The sequence below is a fragment of the Euprymna scolopes genome, chromosome 20 (assembly GCF_053919585.1).
Source record: "Euprymna scolopes isolate OS-2025 chromosome 20, ASM5391958v1, whole genome shotgun sequence".
Taxonomy (NCBI): Eukaryota; Metazoa; Mollusca; class Cephalopoda; order Sepiida; family Sepiolidae; genus Euprymna; species Euprymna scolopes.
In genome coordinates, this window is record NC_136501.1 from 100376485 (window position 1) to 100398984 (window position 22500).

Consider the following 22500-nt stretch of genomic DNA (forward strand, 5'->3'; position numbering starts at 1 on the left):
GGTAATCAGGCAAAAATAACAATTTTATAGTAAAATATTTAAGGATTTATAAAAAATCGGAATCGGCCATTGTATTTGAATAGGAAAATATTGGAAAAATCCCACCACTATATATATGATTAGTTTTTTTTTTTAAAATAATTCCAGCAGAGTGCTCAATTAAAAGGAACATCCAAATTCTAAGAGCATATATATATATATATATATATATATATATATATATATATATATATATATATATATATATATTGTCGGGATTATTTCCCCATCAAGAAGAGGGGGTGTAAGAAAAGGCAGTAAGGGCTTGCAACGAAATAGTGACGTTGCTTATAAGCAGTCTTTTCTTGTAAAGATAACAATTAACTGGTAACGTTTGCCGAACAACAGTAACGAGGTAATCAGTCTTAGAGACGCCAACCGACCAGCAAGCAAGGTAGCTACCTTCTTAACTAATCACTAACCTGTAGTGAGACAACTCCTTTTATACATACTTACTCTCAGTGGCGAGAATTACAACGTGATTTCCAGCGAGATTAGAATGTCTATTAAATTTAGTAGGAAATAGACACCCAGTTTTTCACTAACGACAAACAGCAGTTCAGTGTCTTTTCTTCCCTCCGACCCACTCCCGGTAAGTCAAATACATTTCAATTCTTACAATATATATATATATATATATATATATATATATATATATATATATATATATATATATATATATATATATATATATATATATATGAGAGAGAGAGAGTCAGAGACGAACTTTCTGTATTACGAGTACAATGGGTTTTTTTCCATGTTTAACAATTTTTCGTTCAGTTTCGGTACTTGTAATAGATCTCTTTTGCTTACGTAGAACAATCGGCTATATTCCTGTTAAAACCCCACCATTACATATCAGAAAATTAGATACCTATTCAGTAAAAATAAAGTATCGACATGTAATATTGAAACAAAATCGTAAATATATATGGAAAGTCCTAAGTTGAGTCATTTTTTAGGCAATTATTTTAAATTTAACTAAATGCTTAATGCGAACAAAAACAGTGGACTATTACGTAAAAATTACCATACAGTGTGAAAATAATAATAATAAAAAAAAACAGCGGGAAGTTTTTTCTCCGGAAGAAGTTTAATTCCGTAATAAACACCAGAAAACTTCCATTTTGTGAAGAACAATTAATAATTTTAAGAACATTTTACTATCAGTAAATTACATTAAAATCTTTACGTATGGCAGTGTTCTCTTATTTAATTTTACAGAATATTTTAATGTAAATTGTTTTTGGTCGCTTTTATTCTGAATATATATACACACACACATTATATATATATATATATATATATAATGTTATTTATTTTTTATGTGCATGCGCTAAGAAATTAAACAACAATATAAAACCTGAAATAATTAATATGTAAAAAATCGTTCATACTAAAAACTACTGTTTTTTTTTTTTTTTTTTTTTTCAGGCACTGCAAGTGACCATGCTTTCAAACAGTTTTCACTTCATATTCACAACGTTGGTAAGTAAACAGTTTGCTTGTTTAGGTATACCTTAACGAATAATCATAGAACGAGGTGCATCAATGCCTACATGAGGAAGGTGGAACAACAAATGTTTGATATTTATTAACGTTTATTAAAATTAGCTACTAGAAATTAAAAAAAACGCACAATGATATAAGAGAGAGAGAGAGAGAGAGAGAGAGAGAGAGAGAGAGAGTCATTAAAAAAATGGAAAGACTTAAGCAGTTAAAGGAATGGAAATATTGATAAATAAATACACTTACATCCACACGCATATATATGTATATGTGTGTATGTCCATGTCGGTGTTCATATATATATATATATATATATATATATATATATATATATATATATATAGTGTGTTTATATGTGTGCATGATCGTAAAGAATTGATTTGTAAATGTGATGAAAAGTATGAATACTAACAAATATGAAAACATTTAAAATAAAAAAAGATAAAAAGGTATATATCTCTCTATATACATACGCATAATAATATATATTCGCACATACATATATACACACATTTTATGTAAATAAATAAATATATATATATATATATATATAAGCCAAACGTAGGTTGCCAGTGTTGTACACCTTCCTATATGTGGAATTCGAACAATTGTCATGAGGCAATCTTGGGCACACAGCCCGGCCTTAATAAAAATGGTCTTGTCAACGCATCTCCAAGATATTCACCCACCAAAGCTTACACTTTTACTTGATTTGTTTTTCTTTTAAGAGTATTAGGATTTGTAAAATATTTTTTGATATTTCCTTCATAAGTAAATATGATGAATTTATATCAATAGTGCCACAACGACAGGTAGGAAAGTTTACAACATTTTCCATCCGTTTGGCTGCCAATTTATATATATATATATATATATATATATATATATATATATATATATACACATATATATATATATGTGTGTGTAGAAATGTTATGCTATTTTGTACATGTTTATTACAATAGAATTTTCTTGCTCAATTACATATCTCAAAGCAGATCTTAATATCATGATAAATAGTGAAAGGATTTTAATAATAGCTTTACACTGCATTCATGAATCCCTTTTTGTTACTTTTACTCGCTACTATTCCTCTGATGAAGATTATGATTTGCATGCTCATAACTGATATCAAGGATTTTAAGATCCATACACGAATTTTTGGCAAAAATTGAAAGTCCAAATTTCCACCCAAAATACAAAATATCAGATTGGGATACAAGTTGAATGCAACATTATATGCATGGCTTCCTTTACTAAATTATGGTTGAAGTATCTAGTCCATGCAATGACGAGGGCGGATAATAATTAACGTGCTTGTTTTGACCTTCGAAAAAATATTTGTTAAAATTACATCAACTTTTGTGGAGGTGCTATAAGATTTTTCAAGACCCTTTTTCATATGGACAATTTGGTGACACTACACGAAAAAAAAAAAAACCTCCCCTTCGGAATAATCTCCTCCGGCTGCAAAATACACCTATTGTTCTGTTCTAACAAATTCTGGAAGACCTCAAAAAGTTCTCTTGTGTTAGCGTGTAAATGACTCTTCACGGCATCTTTCAGCTCTTCAATAGGCTCATAACGGCAGCCCGTAACGTTTAGCCTGAGATTATGGAATAACCAAAAGTCCAAGGATGAATGGTGTTGACTATAGGAGGAGTGAGAATCTGTCTCGATACCAATCTTGGTCAAATATTTTGTGAAAAAAAAAAAAAAAAAAACACGTCATAGACTGGGTGCACAAATCTATCGCATCTTCACTTCCTCGCCAATAAATGTTTGCACAGTTTCCACACTGACATAAAACTGTGCATTTATTGTCTCTATAGACACAGGAAGTTTCTCATCCATTAAATCCTGTATTTTGACAATCGGCTCTGGTGTTCTGACATTCTTATTCCTCCCAAATCTATCATTATCCGTCTTCCTTGAATCTCTCATGCTTGATTCATATAAGATGGCCTAACATCAGGCTAAATCATTCCATACGTTTCTGTGGCATTTTAACATATTTTATCGCGAATGTTTTTGCATATCGTCGTTGAAAGGAGGGTGTATTTTAATACTCGCTGGCGGTGTTCATTTTAACCTTAAATCATAAAAATTGGTCAGTGATTCCATAAGATATGTGGCATTAACACCGAATGTTATAGACCCTTGGACAATTGTAAATGCCTGTACAAAAAGTTCGGAAACTTATTTAGCTAAGTCGTGTCTTTTGACACTTTCGGTAAATTTGTCCTTGACGATTCTTTTCAGTGATGTGGGTGTTAACATTTACAGGGTAAAACATAGAAATAATCCAACGAACCGAAAGTAAACATGACTTCGTTGGCATTATTAATAATTACCGAACGTGCGAGTGTCATATGACTACATATTGCTTGCGTTTTTTTTTCATCTATTCCTTTACACGTCAAACGAGTGCAAAGAGTTCAAACGGCACCAAAATGATTTATTCAGTCGATTCGACCGCCCGCAGCGCATGCATATAACATATACCAAGTTCGCTCAAATGTCGATTTCACCTTCCTTCAACAAAAGTATTAACTCTTTGAACTATAAACTATTTATTTTCTCTGGCTGATTCTCTTTGTTTTTATTCGATTCATTCCTTTATTCCATTTAAGCTCTAATTTTTTTTATTCCTGTCTTTGCGTCGTCTTATCTTTTCCAGACGTTTTTCAGACACCTTGCCGCTATTGTTAGTTCAAAGATCAGCACAATCGATTTCTCTTATCAGAAACGGCGTGTCTGTATAAGCTAGACATCTGCCGGCAAAACTGCAGTACTTTGCAGTGACTTTTGCTATTGTATCTTTATTTATATATCTACTTTAACAGCGGCTGTTTGCTTATGGGAAGACATTGGACAATCGATTTTGTGGAACGAAATTTCGTAACGCACTGTAGTCACGCAAATTGAATTAGAATATTTGCGACCTACTGATCCCAGAAAAATAAACGGTATTTTTTAATACTTAGAATAGATATGTACTTGCTGCCAATCTTAGCATGATGTGCCTAACCAGCACCGCGAAAGGTGAGAAACGCAGGCTTATCAAAAAATGTTTGGGCATCCCCTTCGATATTCCCTAATACGAGCGCCTCAAGCAACACGCTAAAAACTTGTCACACCGGAAAGCCGGGTGGCAATACTTTAGGCGTTACGCCTCCTAGGTAGTACCCAGGCGGCGTAACTACTTGCCCAGTTCCTAGATCTGCACCTGCCGGGCTTATTGTGAAGAACATATTCTTGGCTAATACTTTTGACCCAACTCGCCAGGCAACCAAAGCAATAAGGACACTAATCCTACAATATTACAAATGATAAGACGGCAGTGACACTTGAGGCACTGAACTGATCAAATTATTATGTAAGGACTTCTGAAATCTCAAGTAAGTTTATCTTTATCGTTGAATACTTACGTTAATGTAGTCACTTAAAAGTACGTCTTTAGATACTCAAGTTAATTTAACTATCACTAGTGATTGGAAGATTCCGACACTATTATCGGTTCCGTGCATAATTCTCGATTCCGATACAATTACCGATCCCGTTTCTTCTCTAATCTCTTATTATTCAACTATAAGAGTGTTATTTCCCGCGATTTTTGTAAACACACATGTTAAATATGCAGATATGTTCTTAAACGTCAAAATACACTTGTGGAGAATGATGTATCGATTTTAGATCTACTGTTAATTTAAAATCAATGAATATTTATTATTTTATCATTATTACCAGTATGGAAGGTTTTAGTTTGAATAAAATCAAATTAAAAAAAAAAAATCAATTAAAGGAATCGTTTTGGCATCGGTAAATAGGCATCAATATTTCCGATTCCGATACCCCCCTCCCAATTCTTCCGATTTTGGATCATCGTCCTCACACTAACTATTTCTAATGTAAGTGTTTGGATGCCAAAGCTATTGAATACATATTAACAATACTATATTTCGATTCCAAAACTACCTTGTCACGTAAAATGATGTCTTTAAATTATCTGTAGTTACTTTTTCAAAGCTACATTACAAAACTGTTGTAGTTACTTAAATATCGTTTCTCACGCTACTATGTTTACCGGAAATGACATCATTCGATTCTTAAGCAACGGTAACACTGAAAAATGATGTATGTGATTTGTCATGTTTCCGCAATCACTTATTACGTTAAATTATAACGTTATAGTAGTAATTTAAAATTACAGTATACCCCCGGGATACGGCATCAAACAATTAATAAAATTCCGTGCAGTATATAATACGCATGTGTGTGATAAAAAAAAAAAGAATTATCAATGACACTGTAAGGTGGGGCAAATACCGTAACCACAGCCCAGAAGAACATCGTATTCCACGTCGTAACCGGAAAAAAAACGTATCATAGTGTCACCATATGCTGGATTTCTTCTGTATATCGTAAGATTCTAAAGCCACTGTTACTATTTTTTTCTCAAGATTACAAAGCTATTGAAGTTACTTAAAATAATATCATTTTTCAAGTTACTATTTTCACCAGAAATTACATAGATATATTTGAAAGCTACCGTACACATTTATAATTTTCTGTGATATATATATATATATATATATATATATATATATATATATATATATATATATATATATGACCAGGTACTGTCATATGCTACTGGAACCATGTAACCCAATACTACCTGCCTTATGGTTGGGTCACCGGCGACTATACTGGTTCCTAGTTCCCCCACCACATGTTTGGTGAGAAGGGTGGCTAGTCTCCCTGAAGGATTAAAAACAAGACGTTCCAAAGGGCGAATGAACCTTTTTGGGGGGTCAACAGCCAACTAGCACCGTGTGCGTTTGTGCGTACGTGTGTGCTGGGGTGGAGAGGGTTCACGTAAGGTGTAGTGAAGACCACCTTTCTAGGAGAAGCAAATCTCTGATTTAAAGAAAAACAAAGAGGGAGACCAGTACCCGCATTAGCTGGTATGCAGTTTAACTTGTTGCTGGCTATCTTGTTCTTGCTTGTTGCTGGATCTCAACATTTTGAACCGAGAGAGAGAGAGACTTAGCTCTCGTACAAAGCTAAGACTCTGTAACATCATCTGTGTATAGATACTCCCTCATGCATTTGTCTATAAAAATGGTCCTGTAGCGATGGAAGTAATTTTGGGGCTCATGGATTTAAGTGTCTGAGGGAGTGGGACTCGTTGTTGTTATATATATATATATATATATATATATATATATATATATATATACCTGTAAAAAACAAGTTTTGTAATTTTTTTTCATATTATTTTTTATTCCTTTTCAATTGACGATTTGTAATAATGGTTACCCCTGGGATATTGTTGAATAGTAGATTACATGAGCAAAGCTTGTTTCTTAGAACTGCACGCCAGTGGAACTCTCTGCCATTTTTCTGTTTCCCACCTAACTACAACTTGGATGTCTTCAAGTCCAACATAAACAAACTCCTGACCCACCGCCCCCTTAAGTAAGACAGTATCAAACCTCCAATACTAACGATTACAACAATACTATCTCATTGGTTACTGTACACGCAATAACCCTTATCCCTGAGTGACTTTCGGGTCTTGATAAGTGGTGACCCCTATGTAAAAAAACAGAACTACTGTCCATAAGAAAGTTTCAAATTTTCATAAACCCAAGCAAATTATAGCTAATAGATGTTCTCTGTACCTACGTCTACCTTGGCTAGGTAACATCAGTGACCGATTTGCTAAGCAAATTTCTTTGTCCGTGCGACGATGTTATTTTAACTCGAACTCGCGTGTTTTTTCAACTAGGCCTATGTTGCCGTCTATTCGCAACGATCCCCCCCTCACCATAATAATTATATTATTTATTTATTTAAATGTAGTTGCAGTGCGCACTATGTTGGGCGAACATTGCAAAGATTAGATTTTCGTTTTAAACAGCATGTGTCTTCAAAGATTCGTTATGCCAATTTTTCACCCTCGGATGTTCTGAGTAATACGTATGATTCTGCTATTTGCGACCATCTTTTAAATAACCATGCGTGCGCCACGAATTTCAGTGCTGACATGTTTGCCATCCTTAGTAAGTCGCATTCTCACTATCATTTGGAAATTTTAGAGACTCTTTTTATTAAGTCTTTGAGACCATCTCTTTGCAAGCAAAAAGAACATCTTCTAGGACTTAATTTAGTCTCTATATAATTACATCCCCCACCTCGTTAATTTCTGTTTTTTTTTCCTGCCCCCGCCATATTCATTACTTTTTTTTGTTTGTTTTAAATCGTATTTTCCTCGATTTAGCTTGGATAAGTGAGGAACGAAACCTGGTTATCTAACCTTTATTTCATTTTTTAAATTCATTATGCTTTTTGGTCTGTATTTAGCCGTTATAAAATTCTGCAACCCCGGAAAATTTTCAAATATATATATATATATATATATAACACTATTATTAATACATACATACACAAGTGGATTATCCTTTCAGGAATCATCAGTGCAGGGACTTGTGATTACAGCTGGTCTGGAGATTCGAACCCGGCCACAAAGTCAGCTTTGGCGTTATTGCAAGGAACAAACCGTACAACCCACGTTAACCGCGTTAAATTTGAAATTTACTTATGAAGCGTAAATGTCAAGAGAGCGAGAGTTATATTATGCTTATAACATAATTATCTCCGCATCTAAGCTTAAGTGAACGATTTTAATTTCAACTTGAATGATCAAGAATCACAACCGAGTTTATATAAACTCGTCTGTGTATTTTCAGTATAATATTCATTTTAATTTATTTAATTTATAGTATAATTCATTTTACTCATATCTTTTCTCTATGTTTTAAATAAATTTTACAAGAAGATTCTGTTTAAATATATATTATTTAATTGGAATTCCTTATTGAGATGAGCATTATTTAGTAATTTATTCATTGCGGACTATTGCTGATCTTTTTTTTTTACTTGGTTGTCACTACTTATCAAGGCCCGGAAGCCACTCGATGATAAGGGTCATTGCGTGTACAGTAATCCATGGGATAATATCGCAGTAATCGTTAGTAATGGAGGTTTGATAAAGTGTCTTAAGGGGGCCGTTTATCAGGAATTTGTTTATGTTGGACTTAAAGACGTCCGAGTTGTAGTCAGGTGGGAAACAGGAAGAGTGTTCAACAGGTGTGCATTTCTAAGAAAGAAGCTTTTCTCATGGAATCTACGTTTTGATTTGATTAGGCACAGATAACGAGTGGGGAAACTTAATTGTTGTTTCACAACAATTCCTCTGGTGGTACCCGTGAGGTGATAGGAACACCGAATCTTCTATCTGCATTCTCAGCAATTACTGCACCCATAGTTATTGTCTCATCAGGTTTTTTGGCCAATTAAGCCTCTGGTCGGCTTTGAGTAGGATTTAAACATATTTTACGACAATTCTCGCCTGGAACCGTAGAGATTCAGCATATCTATCAACTGCGTCACAGGCCCCTGATTAATACCTGACGAAAGCCAGAGGAATATTTGGCCGAAACGTCGTGAAACAACTAAAAAAAAAAAGATTAGGATAATAGTGTGCAATAAATAAATTAATGATGCTGTTTAAGTTTGAAATTATTTTAATTTGACATGCATTAAAAATGCATTTTTATATTTTTGCTAATTTATATTATGAAAAGGTCAAGTCGATTATATTTCAGGTTTTACCACCCCTGAAAAAGTCAAACTGACATGGAAGAGATATTATGTTACTAAGAGACGTTGTATACTGCGGTTGGATTACCGGAAATAACTGTCAGACAAAAAAAATAGGCATTTATGACAAATTAAGAAAAACGCTCACGAGGAGCAGGCTAATATATCCGAGAATTTAGTAATCCCTGAAAAACATTTCCGGTTCACTTACTGAAATCTTTCGGGTCAGATGTTAAGATTCTAGTCAGTTTTTTTTTATTAAAACTGCACATGTTAACAACGACGTGCCACTGCCAACATCCAAACTGAATATGTTTCTATGAAATGCATTGTATTGGAACTTGGTCTCTGTTCGCTTGTCGATTAAATTGTCATCAGCTAATTAACCACCATCATCACCGAATATCAAATGTCTTATTTATTCTTATTGTGTTTACACAAGCACCAACATCAATTGATACGCTTCGTTTTGCTTTTTTCCATGGGGAAATTACACGTCGCTTAATAAACAAAATACATTCATTTAATGCCATCTGTACAAGCAGTGATTTTAAACATTGTACCTTTACGGTTGTGAATGTTCTGATGTAAAACATATTCTATATTTAACGGGACCCGTGTGAAAATGTCGGCAGAAGCTGGACAACGAAGGTATTAGCAGCAGCAGACGTTTGAGCACGAAGCGTGCTGGCATCCTACGAAATTACAAAAAGAGGGAAGTAAAATCCACACCGGAGAAAATGGGCATGTAATACTCACGGAAAGAAATGGCTGGCTTGTGCCAGGGTGAACTCAGAGCAGAAAACGCCAGCCGAAAAAATGAACTAGTGGCTCCTTGGTAGTTGGGAGAGGCTTCGAATCTGGTGTCGAGAAAACAGAGTATTGTTGATCTAATGGCAGACGAATTGAAGTTATTAAAGTAAAACAAAAACAAAAAAAAACAGGAATTGTGGGGAAAGTAAGCATAATCATCAACTTGTATTTAAGTAGTAAAATTGATGACCCGGGTATTTTTTTTTTATTCCTTTCCTTCGTTTATTCATGCCATCTTGCATATAAACGAGTGTGCATAAAAGGCATACAGAGTAAGAACGCTAGCGAAATTGAGAGAAAGTTTCGTTAATTTACATGCCTTTTTTTTTTCGCCTTGCACAAGAAGAATGATAGACATTAAATTCAGGGTGAAATATGTTTTGAATATGTTGTGTTTTTATTTAGAAATTCCATTGCCAAAAGTATTCGTTTATACGAAAAATTCACTCCACTTTATACGCTAGTCTATCCAGTATGTGTATGCTATTTTTAATTAATGCATGCCATAATATGCATTATAAAACGAAAATTACATTCTGAAAAATATGATTAATAAAATACATACATATATATGAGATTTGTTATATATTCTACTCTTTCCAGGATCTGCCTCTAATTGACCTCGAGGAATTTAAATATGGAGGAGCTAATATCACGTCCATTCGGCTGATAGATTCTCTACGCCCTATTGTGTCTGAGGTGACCCAGGATTGGGTTATGGAGGAAAAGCGTACAGGTCATTCGCCCATCAGAGGTCACAAGGCAGAAATTCCGGTAAGTAGATATTTTTGATATTTTTTATTTCATCAAATCGACTGTTTTTTTCCCAATATCTTTTCATTTCCTCCCACGAGTTTTGTTTTATTAGTTTGAGTTTTTACTTGCCTCTTGAAATTTGCAATAATATACGTATATCATGATCTTCTATATGCATTTTATTGTATCCATGATATATTTTACATCGATAAAATCTATCAATGAGAAAATATATACTTATGTATTATTTCTAATATTCATATTCTCACATGTACACATATTCCTAAATGCGTTAAAAAGGAAAAACTGTATATATGTATTTATTTAAAAAAAACAACAAATAACCCTTATCTAATATAAAAAAATGACTACGAGAATGTTTACATAGAATAAAAGTCTTAATACTGATGTTTAAGTAAGCAACTTTGTATATCTGTGCTTACCTTTAAATTTGTAATTTTTTGTCAATTTATTATTTAAGTATAAAAATAAGGTTTTTAATGTCATTAAATTCTTTGCGTTTATGTGTAATTAAAATTAAACAATGTGTCATATTAATAAGAAAAACGACAAATATGTTTGAAAGCGGAATAATAAATGTGTGTGTATATATATATATATATATATATATATATATATATATATATATATATATATGTATCGCTTTAAGTAAAAGAGAAAAGAGAAATATCAATTCCACAAAAGGAGACTTATCCGGATAATGCCAAGCTCAACAATAATTATTGGAGCTTATACAATAGGACAACAAGCGTATGAAATGAAGACACAAAACTATATATAGGTAGATATAGAATGGATCATTTATTGAATAATGGAATACAGGCAAAATTTGAGTGATAGAAGGGACTCTTTATGCTAGGGCATTTCGAAGCCTAACGCTTCTCATCAGAAGAGTAGAGAAGGTGCTAGGAAGCATGGGGGAGATGCGGCGTCTAGCGTAAGGTTCGTTAGGGATGAAAAAGATTAAGAGGAATTATAGAGTGTTGGGGGAAGCTTTAATTAATTCTAAATAAATTAGGAGAACCTAGGAGTATGATATATAAGAATATAAATTGTCTTTAACATAGTCTTGAGATAAAGGGGTATATGTATTATGGTTGAATAGGGGGTGTATTGCTGCTGTGTGGTAATTTATTTTAATGCTTTATGGGGTGTCTATTTTCTATGGAGCGGTGGGGGGAGGGTTATGTGAGTGTGTAAAACTGAAAGGTAATATGCTGCAATATATTTATAAGTTTCTACTGTTATGATATATGGAGTATGATGATAAGGGGGCGGTTGGAGATTAGGGTGGCAATGCCTATGAGTGCGTAGAACTTGATGTAAAAGTTTAAGTATACATATTGATGTTAAAATGGGGGAGTAAAGGAACTATAACTACTTATGAGAATGGTAAAAATATACCAAATAATAGTAGGGTAATTATAATAGTACGGAAGATAATAGTAATGACAATTATAACAATAGTAGTAATAATAAAGTCGGACATGAATTAGATGTAAAATTAAATATGAAAAAGAACTTAATATTAAGAAAAATAGAATAAAATGAACAAAATAAAAACAAAAAGCAAAATTAAAAGTAAAATTTAAACATTAATTATAGAGTTTCCAATAGTGGTGATAAAATTAAATTCAAAATTACTGTTAATGACAGTGAAGATGAAGATAATAGTATCAATTATTATAGCAATGACGGGAGTGAAAATAATGATATCAATTATAATGAAGATCATCTCTATATAAATAAAATGAACTCATTTTTTCCCGTGGGATTTTGCCCTTAATAGGATTAAAAATCAAGATATTTCATGCAAATACATTATGCACAAACGGCAGAACAATATCTGAGGTTTGTTATAGGCTTATTAGTTCTCAAATTCCTCGATAATCTTAGATGTCTATACTTTTTCTGCTGAGAAGTCACGACCAAAATCGGTTAAGATCAATGGAAGTGGATATTTTCTCTCTTAAAAATTCCTCCTCCCCCTGCCACCACTTAACACCGTTTGGAGATCGTTCACAAGGAACAGTTGAGAAGAGAACACCGGTTTGGCTTCGTAGTTCTATCATGTGAAGTTATTTAAAATCACTAAACTAAGCTGCAGTGCTCTGTGGCGTAGTGGTTAGGGTGCTGGACAATTCACATTATATTTTCACGTTCGCGCCGACCTACCATAGTGTTTTTTTTTTCCTAAACAACTGGAATGGACTTTTCTTGGTGGCCGAACTGTTAACGTTGCAGATTTTTTTTTTACACTTTATTTTCCTAATTTTACTCATGACTCCGGGTTTGATCCTTCCTACTTACCTACCATAACATTTTTTAAAACTCCCCCCCGTCCCGGAAACAAACACTCGGGCAACGCCGGGTACCCCCGCTAGTAATTATAATAATGATGATGAAAACAGTAATAATAATAACAATAGTAATAGCATAAAAACAGTGCAGTAATAATAATGATAATGCTTCTACCACCACATCGAAACATCACCACAACTATTATCAATAATAATAATGTAAGTACTGTTAATATTAAATTATTAGGGGTGCGTAAAAGAAAAGGATACAGACAGGAGAGAGGGGGTTAAAATAGCAGGAAATAGGGTTGAGGGGCGAGGTGACTCGTATAAAGTAAAGTAAAATAGAGAAAAATACATATACACACACATATATATATATACGCATACACATGCATATAACCATATAAAAAAGACTATAAATGTATAATAATCCAGGAAAGCGTAAGAGCCTGGTGAACAAAGGACCGTGGGTTTAAATTAAAGGATTGCTTCACTGAGGACGGTAAATTTCAAGCGTCCATCTTAAGACTTTAAAAATCTTGAAGTTCGAGTTAGAAGGCCATAATTTATGTTTCTATAGACAGGTCAGGCCTAGGAAGTTGAATACATACTTTCTCGTTTCTGAACACGAGGTACAGGTCCATCGAATCGCCATAACTGCTTATGTAGTAGCATTAATCTCCGAGTGATCCAAAAGTATAGTTTATAGCAGTTCTTTAAATTTCCATATTTCTCCAAATATTTTTTGGGTTGATCTTTTTTAGTCTGGTGAATTTTATTCCTCCTAATTTGCCTGACGAAAAACTGTATTTTTTCAGTGGAGGCTCTTGTCAGGGACATTGCCCAATGCTGGAGTAGTTCAACTGTGTTCAAATCTAGGTTATATTATCAGTAGGGTTAGCATCTAGATTGAACGCTTTGCTGGTAGTCGGAGGGGGTAGGATAGGGATGGGGATATGTCTGTATGGGTGACGGGGGTGGGTTGGGTTGAATCAGGGGAGCTTTTCTTAGGTTATATTTTCGGTACATTTTAAAGTTTAAATGTAAAACTACTGGGCGGAGGGTTTAGTGTAAATCAAATACGCTGATTTTTAAATAATTTCTTATTGGGGGGGGGGCTTGCCAGTGGGGTTTAGGGGTGGTGGTTAGATAGTTCTAAATTTAGGTTTTAAGTCTTTAGCCCTGTGAGGTGGTTTCTAAGCTATATTTTCATTGAGCCTGGATTTTATATTGTTTAGGTTATATCCTCGTTGCATCTAGTGGTAAATGGTTATTTGGTTGCAGTTTAGCAGGTGTCATTAAGCGTACATGTTTACGAGGGTGGGGTTTGTTAGATAAAGTTGTTTATGGGTTTATGGTTAAGGCTGATATATTGTTAATTAAGCATTGCCAAGATGCAGGTTATTCTAGGTTGTAAATTTATTTAAAATTATGTAAAGGTTGTGTGTTCAGAGGGTGTGCTCATATTTTATATTAAAGGGGTGAAGTTTTTTATGGCGATTTTTTCAGATTGTGGGCGATTATAGGTGGTTTATAAATGGTTTGACCAATAGTTCTATACTAGGAGAAACGGTTAGTGATTGATATTGTTGCATTTTATGGATGTCGAGGAAGCGCAATAATCTAGTTCCTGTCCGGTGGTGCATTTTCAGTGGGGTTAATTGCATTTACGTATTTGAACTTTCTCTTGTGCCTGCAACTGCAAATTATCTTTTGTTTTGAATTGAGGATGTTAATTTTTTAGGCGCCGTTATAATCTCAGTCGCCTCTGCGTTACATAGGAGGCAGTATTTAGATCCTGGGCTGTATGACTTGGATTTTCTTAGTATTTTCCATTTTAATGTAAAGCCTATTTTTTTTTTGTTTCAGGTTTCTAACTAGGTTAGATAGGGTAGTTCTTGTTTAAGGGTTCTCCTTGAGAATGATTGTATAAGTGTTGGCAATCAGGCATTTATCCGGAAGTAGGATAATCCTATGTAGGTATGTATTATATGGCTTGTGCGTGGTGTATCTAGAGGTTCTTCATTTATCTGGGGGTGGCCTGAGTTTCTATGTTCAGGTTCTGTGGAGCTTATACCTATCTGCTCTGTGGTCAGTTGTTCAGATTGTGTACTATTGCTTATTGGGTTATGTTGATTCTATCCGGTGTAACTGGTACTATAGGTTTCGGCTGTCAGGTTATTAGTTGTCGTATTAGGCGGGAGTTCTGTTACTGTACATGAATATATGACGTCTGAGTGTACACAGTAATTCTGCAGTGGGCAGCTAGTTGGGTTAGGTTATGGTTAGTCTGCGCTGGCTCTATTTTCTTATTGTTAGTACTTATAATAGTTGGTACTACATTAGGCATATTTGAGAAGGATAGTTTTATAGAGTTTTTTTTTTGGATCGCGCTGTATATGTGAGGATACTTGAAAGAATCTTCTACAAAGTTAAAGAATTCTTTTGGGATATTAGTTTGGACGTTATTATTAAAGGAGAATTAAACCAGATATTGGACTTTCTTCTGATCCGTTTTTTGGAGGGTGGGGATTGTTCAACTAGCATAGGCTTTTAATTGTTAGGAGTATTTGACATATGATATATATATGTATATATATAATTCGATCTTGCCTATACTTGCGTTTAGTCATGCAGTGCGTCACTATGCCTAAGGAGCTGGATATTTTGCAGTACTCTTCGTACCATATTTAATTGCGTCTCCAATTGCAGTTTGGTTAGGCTAGACTAGGGCTGCTATTAATTATTTTCTGCGCTGATTCTATTTTCTTATTGTCAGATAGATATATCGACAGGTAAAGAAATACATAGAAATACATGATAGATCAATAATAATAATATAGAGATAGATCGATAGGCAGAAAAATAACAAATTATTTCTTGTGTTCCACAACTACACACCATTTTGTTATTATTTCTTAGATTTGACGATGCGTTTCAGTACAATATTTCAATCTGCACATTAATAACATAGCATGTTGATCGTTTGGATCTGCTTTACTTTTTACCAACCGTAAGAAAAGACTTGAATTTTTTCCATGATACACTAAATATGTCGAACTACTGTTCTCATAGTATTTATGTTCTATGATATCAATAATAATGACAATATTGTGAAACTCCAAACTACTTCTATCTAACTCGGGAAACACTATGATGTTTTGAACAGAACATATTAACCCATTCGTAAATTAGCAGGGTGTTCCAAACAGTCCCATGCAGTGTATATGTGCCACATCACACACACATTTATAGTGTTATTTTTTGATAAAATTTAGTAACCCCGCTGGTTCAGGACATATTTACAGTCCCTGCGTAAAAGTTTAAATGTTTTGTATCTTGCTGATATTAATATAAATTTCTATACTTAAATATAATAAAAAAACAAAGGAAAAATAAAGATATAATATTAGCTCATAGTTAAAAGACTGAAAGAGTAAGAAAGTCTAAGTGAAAATATAATGTAAACTTAAAAAGAAAATAACACATTCCATATTAAATATTACCAAATAGCCTAATGATAAATAATATGTGTGTATATATATATATATATATATATATATATATATATATATATATATATATATATATATATATATATATAGTATGTTATAAAATATATATGTCGATTAAGCTACACTGAATATTCCGTGGTTCATCCACTCTAGGATACTTCAGGCTTATGCCCGAAATTGGTGGTTGTCTGTCGTTTTTATATACGTGCCTTCTATTGAGATTTTAGGAAGGGCGCGATGGCTACTAGAAAACTGACTGGCTAACTAAAATATCAATAGAAGATGCGTATATAAAAAAAAACGACAGACAATCAAAAAATTCGCGCATAAGCCTGAAGAGTCCTAGAGGGGATGAAACGCGGAATATTAAGTGTAGCTTAATCGCTATATATATTTTCTAACTTACTAACTAGCTCTTCCTACTTATTGAGCACTTTTGAAGTAAATACTTTAAGTTTACCCATAAATTTATACTTTCGTATATTAATTTCATGAGTAAATGAAGTAGTTAATTATATATATATATATATCCACTTGTAAAATAAAATAAAAACTCTATAAATCATACCTACATTAGTAATCTGGGGACACTGGACACCCCATAAAGACAACACGACGTCTGCTCCCGAGCGACACTGAGATACAACTGCGACATGCCATGTGTGCTACACGCTCATGTAGTCAAGAGAGTACTAGGATGCAGGGAAAAGAAATAAGTTGGTAATTAGAAATCATTACACAAAAAAACATGGAACTATCAAAAGGTTACTTAAGCAACTGTAGTTGCTTGCCCTTGTTCCCGCAAATCTGACCGTGAAAAATCTAAATATATATTCACATTGTATTATTGGCTGCACTGGAGAAATATTTACTTCTAAGTTACATGCTTCAGAAGGTTCCCTTTGTTGTTTTATTTTACTTCAGTCGAAGTTCTCAGAAGTCAAGGGCGCCACAACCTGGGGCTAACACTTGAACTCTATATGAGAGACAGATATTCGAGTGTTCCATTTAGGTTCTTTATCTCTCAAGCACTGAGTTAGTAAATAAATTGAGAAAATAATTTTACTCTTCCCAATTAACCATTTTCATACGTTGTAGTATATCTTTCATTACTGGATTCCAGAACAAGAATTTATCTAGTCTGGTGTAGTATCCAGCTTCGGCCTATTACTCGAGGTAACATCACTTGGAGAAGGTTCACCGTTCCCCATAAAAGCTATTGTGGCTTAGCCAAAGTGAGGAGATCTTATTTGGGCAGCGAACACTATGTGGTTTTGAATATTTGGTCAGGGTTTAATTCTATGGAAAAAGTATCGGCATGCTAGGTTGTTCTGACAAACCCCTGTACAGAGAGACCTTAGACACTCGAGGGTAGTGTCTAGTAGGCATTCAAGTTCTCCCCGGTTTTCAGTTATACGCGCTAGAATGAATGACCTTTCAAATAACCTAGGATTTGTACATGATAATGTGCATAAACAACATCAGCTTGTTGATTAAATAAAGGCATCGCTCGAATTTCGTGCAGACGCCAGATACATCACAAAATCCCTGAAAGTTACAGACGCTTCAATTTTCTGCAAATACAAAATAGTTTATTTCGCTGCCAAAAATAAATCCTTTTTATATGAGGATTACTTCAATTCCAAAATCGAGATACCCAACCAAAAATAGACATTTTATTTCTGTCAAGTCACTGATAAATTAATGCTCATAAAAAATTGCGCCGAGTAGAAAAAAGTTAAAAATAATTCTTTCATTCCGAGAAAGAATTAATTTAAAAAACAGATTTTGTAATATTGATTACAGATGCAATTCCAATATTGCCAAAAATGAACTTTAACTTTTGCTAATTAATTTTTAGACTTACTTATATAAAAAAGAATAATCTTGCTTCAAAATGCTTTGGCTGTCTCCTGCGTTAATGAAAACATTTGTATGAATAGATGCTAAGCATAATCAAGAAATTACTTACGCATTTCTATACATGTTTAAAGAATACATAACATGTATAAGTGTTGATAAAATTATATGAAGGGCAACACAAATCTTTATCATACAAGGATATATAAGAAGTTTATATTGCTTGAAAACGCATTTGTGTGGGATATGTATGTGAAATATATTCATATATAATGGAATCAATTGTTATTCATAAACACAACGTTAAACACACTACACAAATATAAGTTGTATGCAATAAAAGATATGAGATTTTGTGAATTAAAATGAATCAGAGCTTTAAGTATATTTTAAGTATATTATATATTTTGTGTTAGGACGAAGTAGGCAATGGCTGAAAACGTGACGCTATTTGTGTAAGCCACATTACACACACAGAAGTTTCCAAATGGGGGTGATATAAGTATTTCCAATTTGGAGGTTTAATTTTGACCAACTACACTGATGTTCTGCTGTATGCCAGGAATAATACGCTGAATGTTGACTTCAAAAGAGCCCATTGTGTTTGGTTTATGTGAGTAAACGTAGGGCATTCATTATCAAAAATAAATGTGAAGATATATTGTTTTAAGGAGGAAATTAATATATATATATATATATATATATATATATAGCCCACATCCTCCGACTCTCGTAAATGACCATCCCTCTTGAAAAAGCCCGCATAAATCGGGCAAAACTTTGAATCTACATGTCCTCCCACCTCCATTTTATTTCATATATATATATATATATATATATATATATATATATATATGTGTGTGTGTGTGTGTGTGTGTGTGTGAAGGATGGAAAAGGCTTATCGATATATATATATATATATATATATATATATATATATATATATGAATGATGGAAAAGGGTTATCGATATATATATATAAATATCTATCGATAACACTTTTCCATCTCATATATATATATATATATATATATATATATATATAACATTTATTCATATGAACAAAGGTGTATAGACCCATTTTCTTGAGTTACTCTTCATTCCAGTGTAAATAGAATAATTCTGAGGAAAATTGTCGATTGAAAGTTCGCTGTAGTTAAAAAAAAAACAACAACTGTATATAACCTTTTTTTCAGAATGAATAAGTCGATTGTATTATCTAGGTTAACATCAGAAAATCTTAACTTTCTGATGAGAATGTCCTTAAATATTAAATATATCAAATCGCCAATTAATAATCCTGAATTCGATGTTTCTTTTTCCAGACTGAGACTGCCCTTATGTATGATGCTGTGATTCTTTTTGCCAAAGGCCTCCATCAGGTGGCCGGGGCACGTGACATCAACACGATGTCATTGTCCTGCACGAAATCAAACACTTGGAACCATGGGAACAGTCTGCTAAATTACATGAAAACGGTAAGTCACGTCTATAATACTATGCATTATTTTAATCAACAGGGTGACTTTAATGATTTGCAGACATTTTTTTTGTGTGTTGATACTTTTTAATAATAGTGTACACATGATTCTAATTTCCCCTTCGAAGTAATCGCCTTTGGCTACAATATACTTTTTCTACCGTACAAAAACTCACCACTACGTCTTTCATCTAGTCACTATGGATTTCTTTGAGCTTAGGAAATGACCAACATTCACAAGTATCAAGATCTGGCAAGTAGGGAGAGTGAGAAATTGTCTGAATGCCTATGACAAAGTCTTTCCTTCTGATCCCTCAGCCTCCGTGGGTTAAACTCTGAGCAAATTTCCCGTATTTTCAGTTCTGCACGCATCATTGTGTGTAGTTGCCATGCTGGCAACAAACTGTGTACTCATGAGCTCCATAGACACACGACGGCCCTTACCTTTGAAATTCTGTATTTGGCCAATCAGTTCAGGCGTTCCGACTTACTTACTCCTCCCACACCTCTTATAATCTCCCAGTCTCCCTGCCTTCATTGAATTACATGCAACTCAAAACAGATACTAGATTCATGCAAGATGGCCTTGTAGCAGTCTTAACCATCCTATGCTATTCTTTGGTAATTTTAAAGTTTAAAACAGAATTGTTTTATATCGTTCTTCTTACGTGTCCTCACGCCCCAGTTGCATGTTTGAAATTCACCAGTTTTGACAATTAGAATTTATTGGAGGATATTCCAATTTCTGCTGTAACTGTTCATTTAAACTCAAAATTATAAAAAAAAAATAGTCATCTTAAAAGATATGAAGCAATAACCCACTGAATTTACAAGTCTTCGACAGTCTTAAATGTCTATAGAAAACGTCTTCAACCTTATTAAAGCCACTTCGTATGTAACACGAGTTTTTCGAGTATTGTAATACTTCTAATTAAATTCTTAAAGTATTTTACATTCAGCATTTTGAACAATAAAAAAACATAACTAACTACGTAAGCCGATCTTCTCGACAAATATGTCAGTTTAACCATAAGTCCTATTGATTATGCGAGCGTTGGGTTTTGCACCGCAGGGCGTCTTAACCAGTTTTGACCTATCCAATTAGTTTTTATCTTGAGGGGTATTCGTGAATTGGCTTTCTTTTGGTTCTATTGTTATGCCGGTAAGATTTCTATTCGTCGAACACGTAGTTCGAATAGATATATAATACACAGTCTGAACATATGACACTAGTCACGGAATAACATATGTCGTAATGAAGTGTTTATTGAAGGATTAAACACAGGAGTGATGTCACAAGAGAGCTGGAATTCTACAAGTTGTATCTTTCAAATTGACTCTGCCTAATTTGGATTTTACTAACGGTGTATGCTTATCAACCTGCTTAATAAACAACAGAATACAATGACTATTTTTACATGTTTAAATATATGAACTTTCTCAAAATATAAAACATGTTTATTTATTTTATTCAGGATTAGTATCCTCATCTTTTTAGTTATTTAACTCTGGCCTTCGTCTGATGGTAACTGTGACTGGATAGAAACATCGAAGCTTGTAACTGAATTTTCAGCAATTACTGCGTTCCATAATAGTTGTCATCCCTCACGTTTTTCCCAAATAAGCCTCTGCCCGAGGTGCAGTGGATAGATACGTTGAATCACTACGGTTCCAAGTGAGCTGGAGATACCGGTTTCAATCCTACCCAAAACTAGCCAGAGGCGTACTTGGCCAAAACGTGGTGAGATGGCAACAACTATGGAAGGCAGTAATTTCTGGGAATGCAGTAAGGAGATTCGGAGTTCCTATCCCGTCGCGGTAACCACCTGACGAAGGCCAGAGGATTAGTTGGTCGAAATAACTGAAAAGATGAGGATAATAGTTCGCAATAAAATAAATAAATGCATAATACTCATATCAATGAATTCCAATTAAATAATATATATATATATAATATGTTATATATTATTTTAATTCTAGGTAACATTTTTTACGCATTGAAATACTTCTAATCAAATTGTTAAATTCAGATTTACCATTTTAAACAAAGAAAAATATAACATAATTAAAATGAGTCGATCTTTTCGACAGATGTCACTTTAACCGTATGCCCTGGGGATGATGCGAGCGTTAAGTTCTTGTACGCAATGATTCTTAATCAACTTTGACTTATCCAATTATCTCCTTTCTCTTTTGGAGAATGGAGCTAGCTTTGCGAGCGAATTTCCAGCATTAAACTAGAAAAAATAGTTTTACTTGCTTTTCGGCTTGTAAAGATTGAATACTATGTGATAAATCTCCAGGAGATTTTTTTTTTAAGATACTTCTTTAATTTATTGTTATATTTGTTCAAGAACGTCTGTCATTGTAAGTTTTAATAATACTTACAATGCTCCGTACTCGTGTACAATTTGAACGAGACTTTCGCGCAGCTTTGCTCAGAACATGATGTCATGCGCTCAGCTTTGGCTCTAATTTGACATCAGATAATCAATGTGTAGCAAATAGAACGTTTGGGAAAAATATTGCA

The 22500-nt window shown here is 33.6% G+C and overlaps 1 protein-coding gene across 3 annotated transcripts in view; it reads left to right on the plus strand.

The window, feature by feature from the left end:
* The window catches only part of LOC145241556 (glutamate receptor ionotropic, kainate 2-like), a 459102-nt gene that overhangs the window by 131671 nt on the left and 304931 nt on the right, over positions 1-22500 (plus strand). For all 3 annotated transcript variants that reach the window (XM_080104621.1, XM_080104624.1, XM_080104622.1), the window contains exons 4-6: positions 1477-1530; positions 10639-10809; positions 19816-19968. In XM_080104621.1, the coding sequence (XP_079960747.1) occupies positions 1477-1530; positions 10639-10809; positions 19816-19968 (378 nt within the window). The remainder of the gene's footprint in view (positions 1-1476; positions 1531-10638; positions 10810-19815; positions 19969-22500) is intronic.